Raw genomic sequence first — 24,549 nt, forward strand, 5'->3', positions numbered from 1 at the left:
AAGAAAGAAGGAAATGAATTAGAGTCAAAAAGCATTTAAAAACATTAAGATAAAACATAAGGTAAAAATAATAATAAAATAAAATAAAATGAAACAAATTAAATAAAAAATAAAAATAATAAGAATAAGTAATTTAAGCTAGGGGAAAGCATCTGAGAACAGCTTTGTCTTGAGTCTAGATTTAAAGCTATCAATAGTGGGTGCATTTTTTATGTCATCTGGAAGCTGGTTCCAAAGCTTTGAAGCATAGAAGCTAAAGGCTGCCTCTCCACACTTTGTTTTGACTTTTGGAATCACCAGCAAATTCTTCTCCGTTGACCTTAGTGACCTAGTTGGTGCATACAGCTGAAACATATCCAGTAGATATGTGGGTCCCATTCCATTTAGTGATTTAAACACAAGTAGCATAGCCTTAAAATCAATTCTGTAGCTTACTGGGAGCCAATGCAGCGATCTTAAAATTGGAGTAATGTGGTCGAACTTCCTTGTCTTTGTAAGAACCCTTGCAGCTGCGTTTTGTACAAGTTGAAGCTGTTTAATGGTTTTATTGGGGAGGCCAGTAAAAAGACTGTTACAGTAATCAACTTTACTAGAAATAAAGGCATGTATTAGCTTCTCCAGATCATGTTTAGACATCAGGCCCCTAAATTTAGAGACGTTTTTTATGTGATAAAATGCAGACTTAGTAATAGCTTTCATGTGACTGTTGAAGTTTAGGTCACTGTCAATGAGGACCCCAAGATTTTTAACTGTTTCCCTTGCTTTCAGTCCCTTCGTTTCAAGGATAGTAGCAATCTTTTGTCTCTCCTCTCTTTTCCCAAATATAATTACTTCAGTTTTATCTGTGTTCAGCTGGAGGAAATTGTGAGACATCCATTTGTTAATTTGGTCCATGCAATGATAGAGTGATTCAAGGGGGGTATAGTCATTTGGGGACATAGATAAGTAGAGCTGGGTATCATCCGCATAGCTATGGTAATTTATGGAGTTATTCTCGATAATGTGTCCCAGTGGCAACATATACAGATTGAACAGTAGTGGTCCCAGAATGGAGCCCTGGGGGACCCCACAATCCAGAGACATTGGTGATGAAGTATGTCTTCCAATGGCGACAAAAAAACTTCTTTGTTGTAAGTACGATTTTAACCAGTCGATCACTATGCCCGTAAAGCCAACCCAGTGTTCCAGTCTATGTAGTAGTATAGAATGATTAACTGTATCGAAAGCAGCACTCAAATCAAGAAGTACCAAGACGGATGATTTGCCAGCATCAGAATTCAATCTTATGTCATTCATAACTTTAATAAGAGCTGTTTCAGTGCTGTGGTAGGCACGGAAACCTGATTGAAACTTATCAAAATAGCTATTAGAGATTAGAAAAGCAGTTAATTGGTTAAAAACAATTTTCTCTACTCTAGTCTGTGTTACTCTGCTCTGGTGTACTGTACTACTTTGTAAATGAGGTCTGTGTGACTTACTATCCTGATTGCAGGTCCTTCAACTCTATTCTATTAATGCGGTGCACGTTACTTGCTGTCCAGATTTTCAGGTTCTACTGTACTCTACTAGTAAATGGTCTGTGACAAAATGCTCAGATTGCAGGTCATACTCTACTCTACTTTACTCTAAACTAAATATGTATGGTGTGCGTGACTTACTGACCAGATTTTCAGGATTTTCAGGCTATAGTAAATGTGGTGTGTGTGACTTACAGTAGGCCTCCTGTCCAGACTGTACTCTATAATAAATGGGGTGTGTGTGTGTGTGACTTAAGCAAGGCGCAAACTACACGACTATCGGCCCGATTCTCGGCTGCAAACCCCCCTTACCACAATCGGTGGTATCGATGGTTACCCCCCAGGACCATCGAAATCGATTGTCGGGAAAGATTTCCTCGTCGTCTGCGACGTTCTATGATGAAACTTTGGCAGGTCAAAGAGTTGCCGATCGCGAATCGTAGAAATCAAACAGTGTTTGATATTTGCGACTGAAATTAAAACATCGGGCATTGCCTTGGGTGGTTACGACCAGGGAAAAGACTGACAGGTGCGATTCTCCTCTAGTGTGCGGCGCAACCCGACTTCAAAATCGAACACAAAATCGGGAGTCGTGTAGTTTGAGCCAGGCTTTACTGTCCAGACTGTACTCTATAGTAAATGGTGTGTGTGTGACTTACTGTCCAGACTGTACTCTATAGTAAATGGTGTGTGTGTGACTTACTGTCCAGACTGTACTCTATAGTAAATGGTGTGTGTGTGACTTACTGTCCAGACTGTACTCTATAGTAAATGGTGTGTGTGTGACTTACTGTCCAGACTGTACTCTATAGTAAATGGTGTGTGTGTGACTTACTGTCCAGATTGTAGGTCCTTCTCGCTCACCACAGCGCAGTTGGTCAGAGACAGCTCGTCTGTGGGGCATCGCGCCGCTTGCATCGTCTAGGTAACAAGGAGGAAGGGGGGGGCAGATGGGCCAGGAGGTGGTAGAGGGGGAAAAAGAGGGGCAGGAGAGGGAGTGGGAGATGGGGCAGGAGAGGGGCAAGAGGATGAGGGTGAGGGTGAAAGAGAGGGGCAGGAGAGAGGGGTGGTAGATGGGTGGTAGAGGAGGTGGTAGACAGGGCAGGAGAGGCACGAGAGGGGGCAGGAGAGAGGGGTGGAAGAGGGGAAGACCATGAGAGAGGGGTGATAGAGGGGAAGACCATGAGAGAGGGGTGATAGAGGGGTAGACCAGGAGAGAGGGGTGGTAGAGGGGCAGGGCATTACAGTCAGTTGAGGGCTGTTGTTAGCTGAATCAGAGTTTTCAGAGTTGAGAAACCTCAGGAAAACCACCAGATCCCCGCGACAGATCTGTCAGACTTAGACATGACACTGTTTGGTGCATATACAACCATGAACAGTATGTACATCTCAAACATCGAGTATGTACTTGGTTTTCTTTCAAAGTAAGGCAGTTGTTATGCACTGAGACCATGTTGGCTATATCAAAGATGACGGCAATGTACATCTCAATTTTATTGAGATTATATCTGAACCGTTAGAATTCTCCTGTAGGAAGACCACATTATTCTATATGCTTCAAGATACTTCACTTGCACTTCTTAATGGGAGTGATGTGTGTGTTTATATATTTATTTTTGATTTTTTGTTTATTTGGCAGAGACAATGCAGCGTACGTTATTGCGAACATGACATGGCAAGGCCATGACATAACTTTTAGATGTGATACATAGAAGTTTTATAGCCAGGTGGCTAGTTTGCAACCCCAGTCCTCAGTCAGGCTACCAATTCTAAGAAAACATCACATAAAACATAAAATATACAATTACATTTGATCTACAACATGCTTCCTATACCATCCCAATTTGTCAATTTCTCACTATCTTTGACCAGACTGCAATTTTTGACGTCTAAGCTATGCCCTTGCAGTCAAAATGTGACATGCTCCTCAAAGCCCTTGTGGCGGCATAACTTCACTGACGGTTAGGTTTAGGGAAAGGTCTAGGTTTAGGCCACAACATGCGACTTGGCAGGTATGCCATCAATGTCAAAAATTGCAGTCTGGGCAATGGTAGTGAGAAATTGACAGGTTGGTATGAGACTGTTGCTGTGGCAGACTGACTCTGAAAGTGATTCTGAGGATTCACTGTTGCCAAAGAGTGGGGAGAACGCCTATGCACAGGACACAAAGGCATTCACACACATCACAAGCCAGCACACACTCTGGACAAAACCAGTATGTTGTCAGTGGAGGAATATTCATTTGCAATGGATCAATAATTACATAGGACGGTGGTTTATTGACTTGTATATTTATGTTTTCATTTATCTATATTAATATATCTAGAGTATATTTTTATGTTTCTGTAAGATACATCTTGTTCATCTTACAATTTTTCTTTCTCAAAGGCAGTATGGTATAATTGCTTAGTGACCAACATTTAAATATATCTTCATAATGAAGAGTTAGTACTTAGCACAAGGACATGCGGTGAGTGTTCTAGTCACAGTGCTGCAGAACCATTGCCTAGCAACACAGGTTGACCATGCATGCCATCCACGAGGAGACAAAAAGGCAGCTTGTGAAGACGACCCACGAGGACACTCGTTTATTATACGCTGTCATAATCGTTTTACGAAGCACAACGCGTTGCCAAGGCATTGAATAAAACAAGAAGAGGGAGGTGGCATGACAGAGAGAGAGAGAGAGAGAGAGAGAGAGAGAGAGAGAGAGAGAGAGAGAGAGAGAGAGAGAGAGAGAGAGAGAGAGAGAGAGAGAGAGAGTGAAAGCAGCTCAAGAAACGCTGGAACGCAGCAGGCAATACGTCCCTACAAAGCAAAAAGGCCGTAACTGTGCACAGCTCCGATCAGAGTCACTTTACAATTATTATGTTGTCCAGCCTAAGCGTTTTGAGGTAGATTACTGACAAGTGGCTGTTTTGTTACTCTATTTTACCAGAGATTCAATTGCAGACCAATCATTTCATTTACCTTTATATTCATACCATTTGAAATTGCAATAACTCATTTCCAAAAAACAATGCAGTTGATGCCTTTTTGCTTTGTAGGGCAGAATAGCGATAGCAGCAACAGGAGCAGCAGCATCAGCAGAGATAGCCATAGCAGCAGCATCAGCAGAGATAGCCATAGCAGCAGCATCAGCAGAGATAGCCATAGCAGCAGCAGCAGCAGAGATAGCCATAGCAGCAGCATCAGCAGAGATAGCCATAGCAGCAGCATCAGCAGAGATAGCCATAGCAGCAGCAGCAGCAGAGATAGCCATAGCAGCAGCAGCAGCAGCAGTACCACACCTTAGTGTGGGCAGAAGCAGCAGCATAGCCAACACATCACACCATGCTGCCAGACACACCTCACCACATCACACCACACCCCTCACACTGCACCAACTCTCTCTCTCTCTCTCTCTCTCTCTCTCTCTGTCTCTCTCTCTCTCTCTCTCTCTCTCTCTCTCTCTCTCTCTCTCTCACACACACACACACACACACACACACACACAGACACACAGACACACACACACAGACACACACACAGAGACACACACACACACACCACACTCCTGCTGGCACACCGACACGACACCCACACCCACACACACACACACACACACACACACACACACACACACACACACACACACACACCCACACACACACACACACACACACACACACACACTGCATCGACGCACAGGCGTGTGCATAGAATAGCAGAGCAGCAGAGCAAGGCACCCATCACAGTCATGCAGCCGGAGTGAAGAAGCGAAACAGCATGCAAAGCGGCACAGCACAGCAGCACAGGACAACACAGTCATGACACAGTCATGCAGCAGGCACAGTAAAGAAGTCAGTGTTTCCCATAGACCAAGTGGCGCCGTGTGTGGTGTACTACGTCTACGGGCAAAAACAATCATTGAGCGACTGGAGTGTACATATGTAGGCTACTCCCATTGACCTGTATGTACTGTACATATGAGCGGCTGTTGGTCGATTTGTGGTGCTCTGTTTTTATTCCGCGGTGCTGCGCCACAGAATGGTCTGTCTATGGGAAACACTGGAAGTGGAACAGCGTGCAAAGTGGCAGGTGAAAGCAACAAGTATACTAGCAAAGCGGAAAGACAGGACAGCAGCCAAAGCACAGCAGCAAGACACATGCAGGGACCAGCACAGCACAACCAGGCCCCAGCAACACGGTTAGGCCACGGTTGGGCGTCATTTTAGGTGTGGATGGTGGGGACATGTCCGTACCACTTTTAAGGTAAACCTAGCCTGTCTCCACCAAATATTTGCCATTTTGATGCCCCCACCATTTTGAAGTTTCCAAGCCAAACCGACACATTTGCCACCCCAATCACTGTATCTTATATGTACATGGTGGTGTACAGGGATGATACACCGCTGGCCAATATGCAGAGGTGCACACCGCAGCACAGCACAGCAAAACACAGCGCAGCAAAGCACAGCAAAGCAAAGCTGAGCGCGAGGGGCACATCAAAAACATTGAAGACATACAGAGCGTGACCACAATATCATGTGGTTGTCAAGGTGCATAGACACACACATGCCAAGGACACAAGCAGGGTATACGAAAGCATGCTTGGACTTGGGAGTAGGCTAATACTCAGAGAGAAAATAAAGATAGACAAAGACTGTTCAACCACAGGACACATTGAAAAAAAACATCAGAAAAGTAAAATGATGGTACACGTACAGTACAAAGCGAAATACGGAAGAAAACACCAGCAACACCAAAAAGGGAGACGTAAAATACAACACAAAAAGCAAGAAAGATACACAACACTAGAAGCAGAAGAAATGGTAATGTGCGGGCATCATAGCATAGGTATGATATAACAGGAATCATAACAGTGTGTAATGTAGTCATATCATAAACATTATGTACACGTCATAAACATTTTATGACTGTTGCCATTGAGTGACATTCGGTTAAGGTACAGACAACCCAAACAAGGTAAACTTTTCACAATCATATTAACTTTTATGACATTGACATGATGCTTATGACTCATGACTGTGTAAAGACACTGTTTTGACACAATTGTGACACTGTCAAGTGTAACTGTAGAAATATTCAACACCAAAAGCAGACATATTCAACACCAATGGCTGAACTACTCTAACCGGACTTATGCCATCTCATAGTGTTTTGAAAAACTACAGGCGAGTGCGATCTGGTTTCCTCACGCAACCATCTGAGGACTGTGAAAATCAAAATAGTTTCTGAATCAATGAGCTACTCAGAATTGCCAGGTGGCATTTTCCATTGATTCGAGATATTACAGCTCTTATTCCACCTGTTGTTGCGTCACAGGTAGGATTCAATGTGAGTGGTTAAAGTTGCACGTCGGTAAAGATGAGCACAGGTTGTTAATCCAATCACATGCATTTTGAAAAAGTGCATAATTTGAAAACGTGTCGGTTGTGGGGTGCGCGTATCACGAAGACAAAGGCAAAACCTACTGTGCATCGACTCGGCAATTTCTGACTACCTTTGACCAGACAGCAATTTTTTTATGCGGTATGCCCTTGGAGTCAAAATTTGATGTGCACCTCAAAGGCACCCCCTTGTGGCAGCATAACTTCACTGACAGTTAGGTTTAGGGAAAGGTGTAGGTTTAGATCAATATGCGACGTGGCAGGTATGCCCTCGATGTCAAAAAATGCTGCCTAGTCCGTGGTAGTCAGAAATTGGCGAGTTGGGATGAGACTGTGTTGGTGAAACATACCAGCTGGCAAGAGTCAGGTTAGAACTATTCAACAGCAAAAGGAGAGGTTTAGAGTGATATCATGCAGGGGACCGGCAGACTGTATTGAACACCACCATACAAGGCATCAACTCTGATGTCTCAATCACATTTGCCAAAACCCTTTGCATGATACACACCTGTGACACAGCATTAGGAGGCCACACAGACAGACAAATGTGCTTAATGTGCAATTCGGGATTAGTCTACTTTTGAAAAATCGAAAAGATAAACAACCATAACCATAGCATGCCACAGTAACCGAGCATTTAGTTTGAACATGGGAAAATAGTAATATCAGACTTTTCGCTAACACTTTACTTGACGCCGGTGCCATACGTATAACATAACAGTGTCATAACATTATCAATGTAATGTAGTCATGCACGTGTCATAAACATAAACATTTTATGACGCTATCATGACAGTGTTATGTCATATGTATGATGGCGGCGTCAAGTAAAGGGTAACCAACTTTTGTGGCTGACACAGACAAGGCATCCACACGCAGCGATACTTAAAGAGACAACAGGCTTTCATTTCTATCGCCGGCCCCCGTCTTAGATTAGATGAGGAGAGTATAGACGTTTGTCAACAGTGAAGACACTGAGCGTTACTGTAGATCTTTTAATTGGCAAGGGGAGAGCAACTTGCAACCTGCGAATCACGACTCGCGACTCACAGCACATGTCTGTCCCCAGTGCTGTATCCTACATGCACAGGTACAGCAATGAGGAGACATATATTCGGAAACGAAATGACGAGACGAGACAGACTGATGAGAAGGTCCGCACATATAATCGCATGGGCAAAATGTTGTTTCTCTTTGGAGGGGAGGACGGGAAAGGAGGGAAGGAGAAGAGGGGGGAGGGTGTGAAAAAACCAACCAAAAAAAAAACGTTTGTAAGGCTGAAATAAATAAACCGCTTATTCTGTTGCATCTGTGCTCTGTGACTGCACTGCACTAGCACATCACTATACCTGACAAGGCATTCGACCGCCCTGCCCTACCATATTGAAGTACCAGAAAAGGCATCCTATCGCCCTGCCCTACCATACTGAAGTACCAGAAAATTCATCCTATCGCCCTGCCCTAGCAAATCGTGATAACTGACAAGGCATCCTATTGCCCTGTCCGAGTATATCGTCATACCTCACAGGGCATCCTACTTTATTGAAACCATGCAGTGTATATCACTGGAACACAGCAGACTACATTGTAGGTGCCTACTGACACTTGCTTGGCACTCGGCAGTCACTAATTCTGCACCACTGCACTGCATTCTCTCTCTCTCTCTCTCTCTCTCTCTCTCTCTCTCTCTCTCTCTCTCTCTCTCTCTCTCTCTCTCTCTCTCTCTCTCTCTCTCTCTCTCTCTCTCTCTCTCTCTCTCTCGTAATTAGTCTATGAAGTGGGCAAAGCGCAAGCCCTGTGCCACTCAAGAGGACTTACAGTAATTCTTGACTGTTTGTCATTTTATCTTTGGCACCAAGAGAAGGAAATGAGAGGTGCTCTACTTGAGTTTTTATAATCAGACAGCAGTGCACCAGGAACAGATAGAGAGAATAAGAGACAGAAAGAGAGGGAGAGAGAGAGATGAAAGAGCAATAAATATATATCACGCAGGGCGCGAAGGAGGAGGAGGGAAAAGGATGCATGAGAAAGAGAGGGAAGAGAATGAAGCAGTGAAAAACAGGCACTGTGTGAAAGAGAAGAACAAGAGAGAGATGATGCATGCCGATAAATAAACCAGATAGATGGACAGCTATAGAGAGAGAGGGAGAGAGACAGAGAGAGTGAGTGAGTGAGAGACAGAGAGATTGCACATGAGACGAGAGTGAAGAAAAGGAGGCTCAGACAGATGACATGAAAAAACGAGGGATAGATTCGGAACAGAGATAGGAATGAAACAGAGAGAGAGAGACAGAGAGAGAGGGGGCGGGGGTGAATGAGTAAGATGCTGCCTCTGCAGAGGGAGCAGGCTTGGCTCTGTGCCCAGACTCAAACACAGCAGACACACTAGACAGACGCTACGCTCTATGGCCAGGCAGACAGAAAAGTCAACACACCTTTCTGCTGCGCTACGGGGGAATATAAAGCCAAGTAGCAACCACCACGGCAGACACCACACAGCCAGACAGTAAATACAGTATCCTGGCCTATACGCCTTCATGTCTACACTGCATCTACAGTACCGTGAGCACTGCCAATGGGGTAGGTTTGCAGTGCTAGTGTTAAGATTCCAAAATCACTGTTAGAACTGAAAATCACTATTGCTTAAAGGCTGAACTAGGCTGAACTAGGCTGAGCTGGGCTGGGCTGAGGTGGGGTGGAGCTGTTGACCACTATGGGAGACACTTTCTCAGTAGCCACAGTCACAGAAGCAAACTGACTGAAAGGCGAAAACAAAATAAGCAAAACAAATAAACAAAAAAACCCAAAATAACCAACCAGCAAAAGTACAGAGCCGAAAAACCAGGCATCTGGCGCTCTAGAACAAGAGAGAACAGAGGGTTGTTTTTGTATGACCGCGTGGGGAGAGGGGGGTCATAAGGGGCTCGTGGTGGGGTGGATACATACCTTGAAAAATATTACGACCTTGGGGACCCGACAGACGGACGGACGCAAGCAAAAGGGAGGGGAAGAGGAGGACGGATATGAGAGACAGAAGAGAAACAACCAGGAGAACTGTGTGGTCAGGGCATGTATGACTGGGTAGAGCATCGTGTCTGTTTAGGGCATGTATGGCAGGGTGGATGGGTGATGGGGGTGGAGATGCTGGGTGGGTGACAGAGGTTAGCATAGCTTAGGTTAGCTTAGCTTAGGTTATCTTAGCATCGGTTATCTTAGTTTAGGTTAGCATAGGTTCGGTTAGGTGGAGGTGGGTGGGATAATAGGGGGTTTAGAGGCCCATTCACATTCAGTTGAGCAGCACAATGAGTAGAACACTGTATTCAGCATTGGACATGCAGAACAGAGTTGGGGTCACTGCCTGGGGGGCACACACAGGCAGACAAACATTCTCACTACAACAGTGACGTGCAGTGAAGGGTATGGTAGGGTAGGCAGTAAATATAGAATATATATCTATTTATATATATATATATTAACGGTGGGTTCGGTCCTCCCCCAGAAAAAAAATGTATTTCTTATATTGGCTCACATACTCCCGCCACAGAGTAAAGGCTCTGCTTTTAGTCCCATTGACAAGCTATGTGACAACTTAATACGCATGCGCAAACTTCTACATTGACAGCATTGAAGGCAGGGTAGGCAGAGGAAAAGCGAGCCTTACCGGGCTGCCTGGCTGGCATTCGAAAGCTCTGCTTTCAGCCTGTCTCTGCTACCAGCCGGGACTGCGCGTTGCCACGGCAACCTGCCCAAGCCTGAGCGCTTTGCTTCGTGCGATTACTTAGGTTTTTGATCGTTGTCCTGTGTATACTGTACTTTAAACAGCTCATAATTTATGCTGAATCAATGTTATTGTTGTGTAGGCCTATGTGAACTCTGAAGAATATTTTTTAAACACGTGTTAGTTTTTATTTTTAAGACATTTATCCCAGGGTAGGCACTGCCTACCCTGCCTACCCTGACCGCACGTCTCTGCGCTACAAGTAGCAAACTCTGAAGAGTCTGGCCTTTCTCTCTCTCCAAGTCAGTCTCCCTTGGACAATTTGATCATTTAGAGCACTATTTCTTCTAAACATTGACCATCTGAGTCAGCGAGGCAGTATCTCTCTCTCTTTTGAACTTTTTTCTATTGTTCACTTTGGCCTACTGTGACACTAAGGTTTTCTCTATTTCTTGTCTAGTTTGACAGTCTGTCTCATTTGTCTCCAACTGAACCTTTGGGCTGGTCCAGGGTCGTTCTGAATATTTCCGCTAAGCTTTGTGACTTATCAGGATAGCGGAATTTTCAGAGATGTGACATAGTCAAAATTTAAACATAGTGGAGAAGGGGAAAAATAAGTGCAGCGTGACACTTGTCTCAACAACAATGGCCGCTCGCATGGACTCACTCATTGACATTATTTCTGTAATTTTAACTTTATTTTCAAATCTGTGAGTAGTTAATGTAGCAGATCATTGAAAATGTCAGCCAAGTGTTTCCCCAATCACATGCAAGGATTTTAAAAAGCAAAATCATGTTTTCAGAGACCCATATCTATGGCGTAGCTTCCGATGGATGTTGTGGAGCAAGGCGGAAGCCATACATCTGGCGAGAGCAGGTTATAAGAGGACAGGACCAGCCAATGGCTCTCCACGCCCCCGGACCCCAAGTCTGATGGGAGGACACATGCATGCGGTGGATGCAACAACAGTTGTCATGACAACATGTTTCAGACACTCCATCAGTCAGTGAGTCGTCTGACAGCACTTTCAGAGGCCTTTGTGAAGAACAAACATGCAGCTAGCATTAACACTCAGAGCAGTTTCTATTTTTGAAGACACCGCGCAGTGAAAAAACAATTTGTCTAAAGCAGTTAAACATGTGGTAGATTTGATACTACATGTGAGTTTCCTTTATGCCAATCTATTTGAAAAATATGCTCTAGTAATAACAACTCAAAAATAGTTTAACCAACAGGCAAAACTAGGTCATCACCTCTTATCCATTCTAACCCTCAGCACCGGCTCGCCTTGGTGGGTGTTGAGCCCATTTCTCTACTCACTCTACACGTTCGACTGTAGCCCCATCCACCCAGAGAACATCACTGTCAAATTTGCAGATGCCACAACAGTGGTGGGGTTGATAACCGGGTGGAACGAGAAGGCCTACAGGGATGAGGTCCTGGAACTTGAGGAGCGGTGTGCATCCAACAACCTGGTCCTGAACATCTCCAAGACGAAGGACTTCCAGAAAAACAGAGATGCTCCAAGCCCCCTGTACATCAACGGTAAATGTGTGGATCGAGTGGAGTACACATCCCCCCTGATCTCTCCCTCCTCAGCTCTGGTAAAATAAGGCCCAGCAGCGATTGCACTTCCTGAGAGTGCTTAAGAAAGAACACCTAGACTCAAGCTCGCTGCTGACCTTTTACCGTTCCCCCATTCGAGAGCCTGCTGTGCAGTGTTAATTTCGTCAACCATGACTATGACTAAAATATTTCGTCAATGCCCTTTTTTGATTTTCGTCATTTTGACTAAGACTAAGACTAAATTGGAAAGGCAATGACTAAAATATGACTAAGACTAAAATTGATTTTCGTCATTGTGACTAAGACTAAGACTAAATTTTAAAAAGCTGACGAAATTAACACTGTATTAAATAAAATAGAGAAAAAGAGAACCAGTGTGTGAAGAAGTTTTATTCTATACAGTGTGATATATGTTAAAAAGAGAAAAAGTGAAGTGAAGCCCATTGGGAAACTCCAACTCCCATTGTCATTGTGACACAGCACTCCACAGCACACAAGTGAACACTGCACATTGCACACAACGAAATTGCATTTATTCCTCACCCGTGCAAGGGGGCAGCCCTCAGTGGCGCCCCATGGGGAGCAGTGCGGTGGGACGGTACCATGCTCAGGGTACCTCAGTCATTGAGGAGGATGGGGGAGAGCACTGGTTGATTACTCCCCCCACCAACCTGGCGGGTCGGGAGTCGAACCGGCAACCTCTGGGATGCAAGTCTGACGCCCTAACCGCTCACCCATGACTGCCCTGAAACAGAAGCAGTGTGCGGAGAAGGTTTATTCTGTACAGTCAATGATATATGTTAAGAGTGTGTGGAGAAGTTCTGTTATGTACAGTGTTGACTAAAATGACTAAAATGACGAAAATGACTAAAAATTGACTAAGACTAAAATTGATTTTCGTCATTTAGACTAAGACTAAGACTAAATTGGGAAGGCAATGACTAAAATATGACTAAGACTAAAATTGATTTTCGTCATTGTGACTAAGACTACGACTAAATTTTAAAAAGCTGACAAAATTAACACTGCTGCTGTGTCAGTGTGGCACTCGCTGCACTGAGGCTGACGGGAAGAGACTGAGGATGACCAACACAGCATAAAAAAATCATAGGCTGTCACCTGCTTCCCATATCCACCATTTCCAGTCATACAAATACATATACTCTACCAGTTTCAGACATCTTGTTTACTGGTATCTCCCTGTTAAGCAGTAACTATCTGCATAATGAGTGGGCTGACGTGATTTTTTATATTCAACTGTCGGTGGTCGGTGACAGATACCCTCCCCCCCCATCCCTTTCTTTTCCTCTTCTCCACATCAATATCCTCTTATTTGTCATCCTCTCACTCCACATTTTCCCTCCTTGTTCTTCTCATTCTCTTCTCCTTTCTTTCTCTTTACTATTCCTCATGCCCCCCTTTCCTGCTTCCTCCTCCTCCTCTTTGTCTGCATGGCGTAAGACTCCAGCAGAAGGAGTGCCACCTCCTCATCTTCCTCCTTTCCTCTCTTCACCTCCTCCTATTCTTCCTCCTCACCTCCTTCTCTGCATGAGGAGAGTCCCCTCTCTCTTCTCTCCTCTCATCACGTCTCCTCTTCCTCAACATCCTCCACTCCTCTCCTCTCCATTGCTCTCCTCTCCTCTCCTTTGCTCTCCTCTCCATTGCTCTCCTCTCCATTGCTCTCCTCTCCTCTCCTCTCCTCTCCTCTCCTCAGCTCCTCGCTTTCCCTTTCCTCTCCTCTCCTCCTTCTCTCTTCCCCTCTCTTTTCCTCTTCTCTCATCCTCTCCTCTCTTCTCCTCTCCTCTCCTATCCTCCTTCTCTCTTACCCTCTTCTCTCATCCTCTCCTCTCCTCTCCTCTCCTCTCCTCCTCTTCCTCCATCTCTGCATGAGGAGTACCATCTCCCTTGTTGAAGTCCCTCTTCTCCATTTTTAATGAGCTGAGTCCTCAGAGGAGACCTCCTCTCAGGTAACCCGAGGCAAAAATCGATTCAAGCTTTTAATAGGCTGTTACACACTGAGACAACCAATCAAATTGACTTTTGTTGTTCGCTGATGAGCTTTTTAATAGGCCACTACAGGCCTTCAATGGCCAATCAAAATGACTTTTGCCGCGTGTTGCAGTGAGTCGCAGTGTGAATATGTCAATTAATCCCATTTAATTGCTTGAAATCGATGCACGAAAGCATTTCACAGATATGATGATGGTGACCGTGTTCATTAACACTTTATTTTAAAAGTCTCTTATAGCCTAAGTTATGTGTGAGGGGTGGGGAATAACTGTGTGAACTGTGCACGTATAAAAGCAAATAAAACAACAAACAGGAATCAATTTGCTGTAAAGTATTTTTATGTGTCTAAAAGTTAACTTGATGTTGCTGGTGTCTGGTGCACATTTCCTTGTCAGCTGTGTCCTTTGAACAGCCCATGACATGATGTTAACAGCTCATTACAGTATTCTGGTCTTTATGATGAACATACACCGACTCCATTACAATACAGGATTGCACATTTTTTCTGTATGACATCACCTAGGCTAAACCAATGCATTGAAAATAAAGCGCAATAGCAAAAAAGCAAAAAGTAATTTACGCCAACCACCAGTCTCACAACTTCCTATTGAGCAAGTCGGTTGATTGCGAGTGACAACCGCTAACTGTGACTGTCACCACGCTGACCTATCTATCCAATTAACATACCTGGTATTACCCATACCACAACGAGGCCTACTCAGTATATACCACAACTAGGCCGACTCATGATCTACTCCTCCTTACTTCAGTCCACACTGTCATGTATGAGTAACAACTTTTTATAAAGGTCTTTTAAGGTGACGATATAGAGTGATTTAAGGCAATACCCCCCCCCCCCCCCGACAATCTCAGAAAGACACCAACATTAAACACAACAACAACAACAACAACAACAACAACAACAACAACAACAATAATAAACATGATAATACGATAATCTGTTTTGTATGTCCGTCTCAATTCTCAAACATTCTTTACAGGAAGAACTGTACAAGATTAAAAACAAGCAAACAAACAAAAACAAAAAAGCATTTTACTGATGGAACATTCTGCAGGAGAACTGAAGCCAATTAATCCATTGTGAGCAATCCCCTGAGAGCCATCAGCACTGCACTCAAGAGGCCGAGTGAGGCTCTACCTCACCGTCTGACCAATCACATCACTGCTCATCTATCTCAGCCCCTCCCCTCTCCTCTCCTCATTGGTCGGTGGCTGAGAGGACACAGATTGAAGGTCATGTCTTGACTGCGGCCAGAGAAGAGAGGAGAGGGACAGGCAATAGGCAGCACTCTGCCACAGACACACAGCTTTGGTGATGAAGGCCATATTGCTTCATCAAAGCACAGAGAGAGTTATGAGCTCCTCTTTCTCTCCATTGTTGAGAAGCAGAGGTGGAGGAGGAGGGAGAGGAGGAGGGAGGAGGTAGGAGAGGAGAGGAAAGGAGGAGGAGGGAGAGGAGAGATTGGGAGTTTTCTTCACCACCCCCGTCATCTGAGCAGGAGTGACTGCTTCAATGCCTGGAAGACTGGAGTGTTTGAAGCTAAATATAGCCTAGCTGCAGCTCAGAGCTCGAGCTGTAGAATCACACACACAAACAGACACACACACACACACACATACACACACACACACAGATTACAGATTACACACCCACAAGCAGAACCGTGCACTCTCTCTCTCATGCGTGCAGTCTACCAGTCAACACCTGCCATCAGTGATATGCTGCACACACAATCCCACCACAAAGATATACCATTGCAAATTACAGATGGAGAGAGAGAGAGCGAGTGAGAGAGGGAGAGAGGGAGAGAGAGAGAGCGAGTGAGTGAGAGAGGGAGAGAGAGAAATCAATCAGGGGAGGGGGAGGGTTATGTAATTCCTCTTTCCCTACTGGCAAATGACTCCATCCACTGTTGAATCATAATGGGTACAAACACACACACACACACTTGCGCGAGCACGCACGCATTCACTCACTCACTCACTCACTCACTCACTCACTCACTCACTCACTCACTCACTCACTCACGCACGCATGCACGCACGCACACACACAGGAGTGTGCGCATACACAGGACCCCGCGTCAGGGGGGGACAAAGGGGTCAGTTGTAACGGGCCAAGAATTGGGATGCCATTACGTTGCTTGAATTGAGGAGGGGGCCTTTTCAGTTGCAAATATCCTGGGCCAAGCCAAAGCTGGCAGTGGCCCTGCTTCAAGCATGTACGTACATGGTTACCCTCGTCGGCATCCAGCATGATGTCATTAAGCGTACCCTCTCATACAGCTTTCAGTATGGATACATTTATAAAAAAGAAAGACTAGAGCGAGCGAGAGAGAGAAAGAGAGAGAGAGAGAGAGAGAGAGAGAGAGAGAGAGAGAGAGAGAGAGAGAGAGAGAGAGAGAGAGAGAGGGAGAGGGAGAGGGAAAGGGAGAGGGAAAGAGAGGGAGTTGTTCGGCTTTCAGTATGGATACATTTATAAAGGCCTTGCAGGCAGAGTAGCCGACAGGGGGGGACAAAGGGGTCAGTTGTCCCGGGCCCAAGGAGGCGAGGGGCCCAGGAATGGGTCCTCATTACATTGTATGTATTGAGTGGGGGGGGGGGGTCCTTTCAGATAACTTTGTCCTGGGCCCAGTCAAAACTGTCAGCGGCCCTGCCAGAAAATTATATTCATAAATGCTACGGCACGCAAGCCGGAGCAGGGTGCACCCTCCACACACTAACACTGCACACCCTTATTGTGTTATCCAACTAGCTGCCAGCTGCATTCAATATGTCACCAGTTGTTCCAAATCATCACTGATCAAGTACGGTAGATAATATAATATGCAGTAACGATGGCAGTGGGCAGGAAACATGGCACTGGGGGGGATAGTTTAACATTACAACATGATTGTAGACCGTTAACAGCCCATTGATACGTATAACCAGCGTGACGTGTGCCATGCGCGTTACGCCCCTTTTAGGGGGAACACATTGGGGGATAAGCCAAGGGAAAGTATTGGCGAAAAAACGAATGGGAAGAAGAAACGAAAGACAAGGACCTGTAGCGTTGTTCACGCTCAACATGCCGAAGATGTCGGCTGGTTAGCTGTTCAAATAGCCAAACAGCCGTGGCTGAAGCATGGACTGTTTATTTAGGATAGCCGATGTTGCATGTAAGTTAATGAGGTTTGTTTACCCCCAAAGGGGGCAGGACCGGTTGTTCATGAACAAAGTACCTGGATGGCCGGTCATACATATAAATAAAGGGTTAACCTGTTAAAACATGGCATCATAAATATGCTGTTACCAGAATGGCAATGACAAAGTCGTAGTATATTACTAAAGGGCCTATATAATGACATAGTAGAGTAGTACTATGGTAGTTCACTTTTCAATGACTATTACAGCGTGCATTATGGGCTATTTAGTCATGGTCTGTAATTAAGGGTAGGTATCGTGGCGATAATGAATGAGAAATAGGAAAGTGGAGAGTGCCATCATTACAGTACAATACATTACAATTAGCTGACACTTTTATCCAAAGCGCCTTACAGACATTTACAGGGTATTGGTGACAGTCCCTGGAGCAGTGTGGGGTTGTGTGCCTAGCTCAAGGGGACTTCAGCCTAGGAGGGAGGAGAAGATCGGTAAGGGTGGACTAAAGCCCAACTCCCTAACCCTTACACTACGGCAGCCCAGATCAAAGATTGTATATCTTACATTCTACTCTTCCTGAATCCGCTTTCGTGCAGTATTGAGAGATGACCAGTTATTTATCAGAAGGTTAGGAGAGAGCTGTAGATGGGAAGAGTCATCCACAGTATGCGGAGGTGACACGTAGAACATGTATCACCCATTCAGAAATTGTTAAATACGGTAATACGATCGGATCTACAGTAACTGTTGTATGATGGAAGATGTATTTGCAATATTGAGGTCGTCAGTGCAATACTGCAAGGTTGGAATTTAACAGTGCAATATTGTGAGGTTTGCAGCGTGATTGTGGAAGGTTGTCTGTTTGTTATTTTGAGGTTAGGTGTACGATAATGGAAGGTTATAAGTACAATATTGGGAGGTTAGGAGTGAGATATTGTGAAGTGTAGAGAGCCAATATTTATTGTGTGATTCTGAGTGAGATAATGGAAGGTGATGAGTGAGTGCTACTTCCTCTAAGAACCCACCTGGGATCACTCCACACTCCGTACAACCTCCACTAGAGCCTTAGTTAAGTCCTAAAGGTGATGATACCTGGGCCACTGTTTTGAGCAATCTGTCTGGGCACTATAAGATTTTGTTTAGACTGTTAATCATATAACAGTTTCATGAGGTGAACTTGGATTAGCAGCTATTAGGAACTATTTCCAACCATTCCATCAGAAAATGATTAGCCAATCACGATGTTGCCTGGCAAGATTGCTAAAAAAAAGTTGCCCTGTGTATCATTGCCTTTATCCAGGCCACGCCCTCCTAGTGACGCATTACCTTCGGCACAGGATTTGAAAGTAGATGATAATCAGGCTGAGGCAACATTAGCTTAACACCACAGCAAGTATCAACAACACAGTATCATGGGCAACTGCAGGTACATGTATATCCTTTATTAGTCCATCACTGGAATTCTTGAAGACCTTCGTAGTCAAGCAGTATTGCACCCTCTAACTGTCTTGCACGCCTTAGTTGGTCACTAGCAGTACTGCGCACTTTGTCAGACATTTAAGTATTGCAAGCCTTAGTCACAAACAGTAGAAGTATTGCACGCCATCAGTAACAGCATTGCAAACCTTAGTCAAACACTAAACGTTTTGCAAGTCATCACTGACAGTAACGCAGACCTTCAGTCAAACACTGAACAATTGTGGGCTTAAGTGAGTGCCTTGGGTCATTTGCCAGACCTTTGTGTCTGCCCACGCATGCCTGTCCACCCACACAGCGACGCAGGCCTGGCCACTGCTGCCAAATGCTAGGCAGCTTGGACTCTCTGCAGGAGTCAGAGTGCTGACCTGCTGCGGTTTTAATCAGCGGCGTGAAGACTCAAAATCGATCAGAAAGACGGATCATCAATATGCACGTTCCCTGACTGAAGCCAGCACAGCAGCACACATTCGTCTTTGCCATTTTCAGGTTTCAGCTGGAGAACAGGGGAGGCATATTATATTTTTGTAATATATCTGGAACCTTTCAATCTTTAGCTTCTCAGGTGTAATTGTTCAGCAAGCCAGACTATACAACATGACGCGTTCAGGGACGGACTTGAACTCCATGGGCTGCTGGGTCAGGCAACAAGAAAGGCCCACCCTCTCAAGGTTCCAAAGGTTTTTGGGGTAGAGCGGAGATGCTACAGAGCGTATTTTTGTTGAGGGCTGGGGGGTTTCACCCTCTAAAAAAATGTGAAAATAGGGTAAGTGCAATTTTAACACAATTTGAAGACCAATAATGTTATGTTTTTTGTAGCACAGAGGTTTGGGCTTCAGGGCCCCCTTGGAACTTGGGCCTCTGGTCCTGGGCCCGGTAGGCCCATGCAGTAATCTTGGACAAGCTTAGTCTGGCACCGCATGGCTCAGAACACTGAGGGCTGTGGGTGGGATCAAACCGTTGCTGTTAAAAACTGCCTCTGCAATGTTGCTGCTCGCGTTATGTGAATGGAGGAAGGATTTACCGTCCTTCTCTGTCTGACCTCCAATGGTGCAGTACCAGACCATCTCCAGACCAGAAAATATGTTTCGCTGTAAGGCATGTTCGTCTAGTTTGCCAGGCTAGATTGAAAGACAGGCTTCCGTAGCCCCTTAATGCACGGCATACCTCCTGTGGGACGCTGTAATAGACATTGAAAGTTAACTACTATAGTACTACACTACTATGACAGTGCATGGGGCCTTTAGTAATACATTACGACTTGGTCATTGCCATACTGGTAACAGCTAATGCTGTGTCTTAAGGGGTTAACCCTTTTGCGCAGATCCAGTGTTATACAGCATTACTGTCACCAAAATTGTGATGACCAAGCTACTTCAGCCTCTAAGTAATGTCACAGCAAAGTTGTTACGATGTAGTTGAGCATTTTCAGCAAAGTGAACAGGCCTGTCGACGGGCCCATCTGCACAAAGAGGCTACTCAAAGCCACAGTCTGTTAGACAGAGGCACATGTTGTATGCCTAGCTCAGCTTTGGAGCAGGAGAGATGTGTGTGTGTGTAAGTGAATAGAGTAGAACCTTCTTTGGAGTCATCATATTCTCCTTTTGTCACACACTCGACACACACTCACTAATGGGTCAAAAGTAAGTTGTTCTTTTTTACTAGCCAAACTGCTTTTTCACCAGCATTTGGTCAGTTGTTAATTCAGAGCCATGCTCACATGTCTCTCCATGTCCTCCCTGCATGAGTCTGTCTTTTCATATTGAGGTAAATGATAAATGTCTGCAACACTGTTAATGCTACCAGCTATTTAATGTCACAATCAGCAACTGGGAGCATTAACAATGGTGCAGACATTTATCATTCACATCAGCTAGTGTGTTTTGTCCAGCACCTGCGCCACTGATGTGCTCTGCGTTCTCATCTTTTCACATTGTCATCCCAACATGAGAAGCCTCAGCACTGCCCGTCTTTTCACACACCCAGCCAGAGCTGGGCCAAAGCCTGATGATGTGTAGGCCTAGATAACATGTGTACAAAATCCGGCTCCCAAAATGGCTCCCGATGTGGAGCCGGTTCTTGTCGTTCACTTCAATGAGCCAGCTCTTAGAACAGGCTCGTTCGCGACCGACACATCACTAGTTCCTGGGCCTCGTTTACGATATCTACAAGACCCACAGACATCCCACAGTCCACAGTCCACAGACAAGGCTGAGTTCCATACTGTACATAGGACTGGGGAGACCTAGTCATCTGGTGCTGAATATTAGTTCAGGTATAGTGCAGATGGAAAACGGTGCTCATTAGAGACCAAGACAACACTGGCCAAAGAGCTGCTGTTTGGCATGGCATGCATAATAAAGAGTAGTCTCATAGACTTCGTCCAGTGACCTCTCTGATATGCCAGCTGGAAGAGGAGCACCTGGGGGGTATAGGCTACTAAGAACATGGCTGAGAGATAAACCAGGCTTACAGGAACTGGTAATAGACGTACCTGCAGGCATCAGGTAGTTATGAAAATGAGAACACCAGGCTCTTCTATTAGATGATTTACCTATACCACAAGGTTAACTTAACCTGGTTTATTCACTACTGAACCAGCTCCTTAGTATATCCCCTGCCCTGTTCCTGGATGGTGTCGATTGTGGGTTAGTCTATAGCAGCTCCATGGCTGGTGTGGTGGTAGTGGTGGTGGTGGTGGTGTGGAGATACCTGCGTATGCATCATGCAAGCCAACACGGTCTCAGCAAAAACACGAACTTGTTGCCCGCAGCAGCACGGACAGACAGCAGCAGTGATTGCAATTAACGACTCGGTGGGAAGCGATGCTGGTTGTTGCCGGTGTTAAATGTAGTGCGCAAACACACACGCAAATGGAGCATCTGGGTCTTGTGCATGAATTCGCAATGCAATTAAATTGTAGCCCACTCTTAATCGGGTCCTTTAGGTGATGGCGATTAGGCATGAAGGCTGCAGCAGAGGCTTGGTTACGGCCAAGTGACAAACAGCCAGCGATATATTTTGATGCGGCTCTAGGTGCCGCAAGCAATTGATGACCGAAAATAGTGACAACAAGACAACCATCAGCATCTCGTTAACAGCGAGCTCTCAGCCGCTTGGACAGAGAACACGGGAGCCTAGCAAATCTCTTTGAGCAGATACGCCAAGGTTAAACCCCTATTCCCATGTAGCCTACCGGTCATTTTGGAGTAGGCTAGTTTTATAAGGTAGATCTTCACTGATATGCTCTACATTCGGCTCAATATTCATCAGGCATTCTGTGGGCAAAAGAAGAATGTTTTTGAAGTGGCTGTCATTGCATAGTAGTCTCAACTATAACCGATATTAGAAATAAAACGCAAGCTCGCTCATTAGATAGCAAACAATAACAGCTTTCCATGGAGCGTGACGGCCAGAGAACGGCATGTATAAACCACAGGACATATTCGCCCCACAGGTTAGATATTAGATCATTTTTTGACGCATATTTGATCGGGATACAGCATTACCAACCACTTTTAGCTTGCGAATAAATTAAGCGGTCACGTCTGACACAAGGCGTAGTAAGCCACGTAAAAGGTTTGCATGTCATCTCACAGATGCGACACAGCATTCCACCTAACAGTGCGCCATTGGTGGCTTTACTGTCTCCATAAACAAACCTTGCCAGCAGACATTTAATAAAATGGGTTTGAATTCAGCTGCCTTCTAAGCTGTGTGCGAACGACAACATCGAATGACATTCCCGTAGAGCAGGCAGGATAAGCTCATTGAGACCGAAGCAAACCTCCATTGGCGAGGTGAGCCGTAGGACACGATGTCCCATAAAAAACACACATCTACAAAAAGGCACTGATGGAGGTGAGTAAGGGATATCACAGATTAAAGAAAATATCTTACCCTGGCCGCCATCTTCGCGTTTGTTGATGCTTAGATATGCAACTCAGAATGAGGATTCATGAACCAGCACCACCGATGCAGTGGACAGCGACATAGGAAGCAGCGACACACTGCGCATGCGCCAAACGGCTACGTCTCCTCTCGCACTGGAATGTACACTACCGCATTCAACGTCTAGAAACGTGATTGGTCAAAGCACCACTGTCCCAAAAGCAAACCTGATCACGCTATGTGGTGCGTAATGAGTATTTGGGAAGGGTGCAGGGAGACACTTTGGACTGCGCCACTCGTATGTCAACTCCATTCATAGCTCTCTTCACACTGGGTGACAGGAGCCGAGGCAGGCAGTCATATTTCAAATTTAATTGGAAATGGGGCATGATGCAGTGAATTCAGTCAGTGTGGTTGGGGATGTGTTACAGACTGCAGACCACTATGACAGTGCACAGGGCCTCCAGTAACACATTGACTTGTCCATTGCCATTCTGATAAAAGGTAATAACGAAGCCAATTGGAGAATATTTTTGGTCCCCTAGGCCAGTGTTTCCCAACCAGGGGTACGTGTACCACTAGGGGTACGCGAGCACACCTCAGGGGGTACTTGGAAAAATGTAATAATAGCAAATATATATGGAGTGTAGTCACAGTGGGATAGAGGAACAGATATAGAGCATAAGTGATAGGGGTACTCATCACATGTTAAAATTGCTTAGGGGGTACGCAGGATAAAAAAGGTTGGGAAACACTGCCCTAGGCCTAGGGAAAATTCTTTCTCTGCACTTCATCCCATTTGGACTAGTGAATCACATTGAAGTACACACACTAGTCCGTAGCAGTGGGCTGCCTGCTGAGCAGCGCCCGGGGAGCAGTGTGGGGGTTAGGTGCCTTGCTCAAGCACTTCAGCCGTGGTCCGGTCGGACATTGGACCAGGAACCCTTGGGTTGCCAACCCAGTGCTCTACCCACTGAGCCACGACTGCCCCATGTATTAAAAGGGCCTTGTCTTAAGGGGTTAGGCGATGGTTATTTGACATGAAGCGGAAACAACCATCTGTAGTCTATAGCAGCACATTTGTCAGTCATCTAACAAAACAAACAGGACATGCTGCTTATCAACAATTACACACCAAGTTTGCTTACACACTTAGACGATAATTAGTAGGAATGTGCCAAATGCAAGATTCAATTCCAAGATTCACAACATTAAATAAGATGAACCAACAACATAATACATAACAGAATACATAAGAAAGTGAATTATGCCTTCCGTGCTGAGCGCACTAGAAGATGCAGATTATACATGAGACATACTAGATCTAGTTCAACAACCTTTTGACCCCTGACCAGGGGTGCATTTCTCAAAACCATACTTGCTAACCACATTAGCTTATTTGCCGTTTGCAATGCAATTTCCCATTCACAACTACTAAACTTGCTAACAGGCTAGCAACTACAGATATAAGAACCCCCCCCCCCCGTAGCCTAATCCATCACTGTTTTCCACTTGTTTTTGTCACCTTTTTTGTTCATCGACAATAGTTAAAAAAAAAAACCTTGACTGTAAGGCGACCCAGTGGCGACCCGAATGACTTTGAACTTCAACTTGATCTTCATTCCGCAATTGTACACTATACAGGGATTTGAACAGCTCATGAAAACCCAAAATTCCTATCTAAAAAAAATAGCATATCATGAAAAGGTTGTCTAAACAAGCTATTAACCTAATCATCTAAATCAACGAATTAACTCTAAACACTGGTAAAAGCTTCCTGAGGCTTTAAAAAGTCCCAGCCTGGTTCATTACTCA

At 45.0% G+C, this 24,549-nt stretch overlaps 1 protein-coding gene across 1 annotated transcript in view; it reads right to left on the bottom strand.

Moving 5' to 3' along the window:
• Window positions 1-22,822, bottom strand: part of LOC134460010 (vesicle-fusing ATPase-like) — a 45,195-nt gene extending 22,373 nt beyond the window's left edge. The window contains exons 1-2 of the mRNA XM_063212501.1: window positions 22,744-22,822; window positions 2,353-2,438 (exon numbers count right to left, since the gene is read on the bottom strand). Of these exons, the coding sequence (XP_063068571.1) occupies window positions 2,353-2,438; window positions 22,744-22,755 (98 nt within the window). The 5' untranslated portion in view covers window positions 22,756-22,822. The remainder of the gene's footprint in view (window positions 1-2,352; window positions 2,439-22,743) is intronic.
• Between the last annotated feature and the right edge of the window lie 1,727 nt (window positions 22,823-24,549).

This window comes from Engraulis encrasicolus, chromosome 2 (assembly GCF_034702125.1).
Source record: "Engraulis encrasicolus isolate BLACKSEA-1 chromosome 2, IST_EnEncr_1.0, whole genome shotgun sequence".
In the NCBI taxonomy this organism is placed as follows: Eukaryota; Metazoa; Chordata; class Actinopteri; order Clupeiformes; family Engraulidae; genus Engraulis; species Engraulis encrasicolus.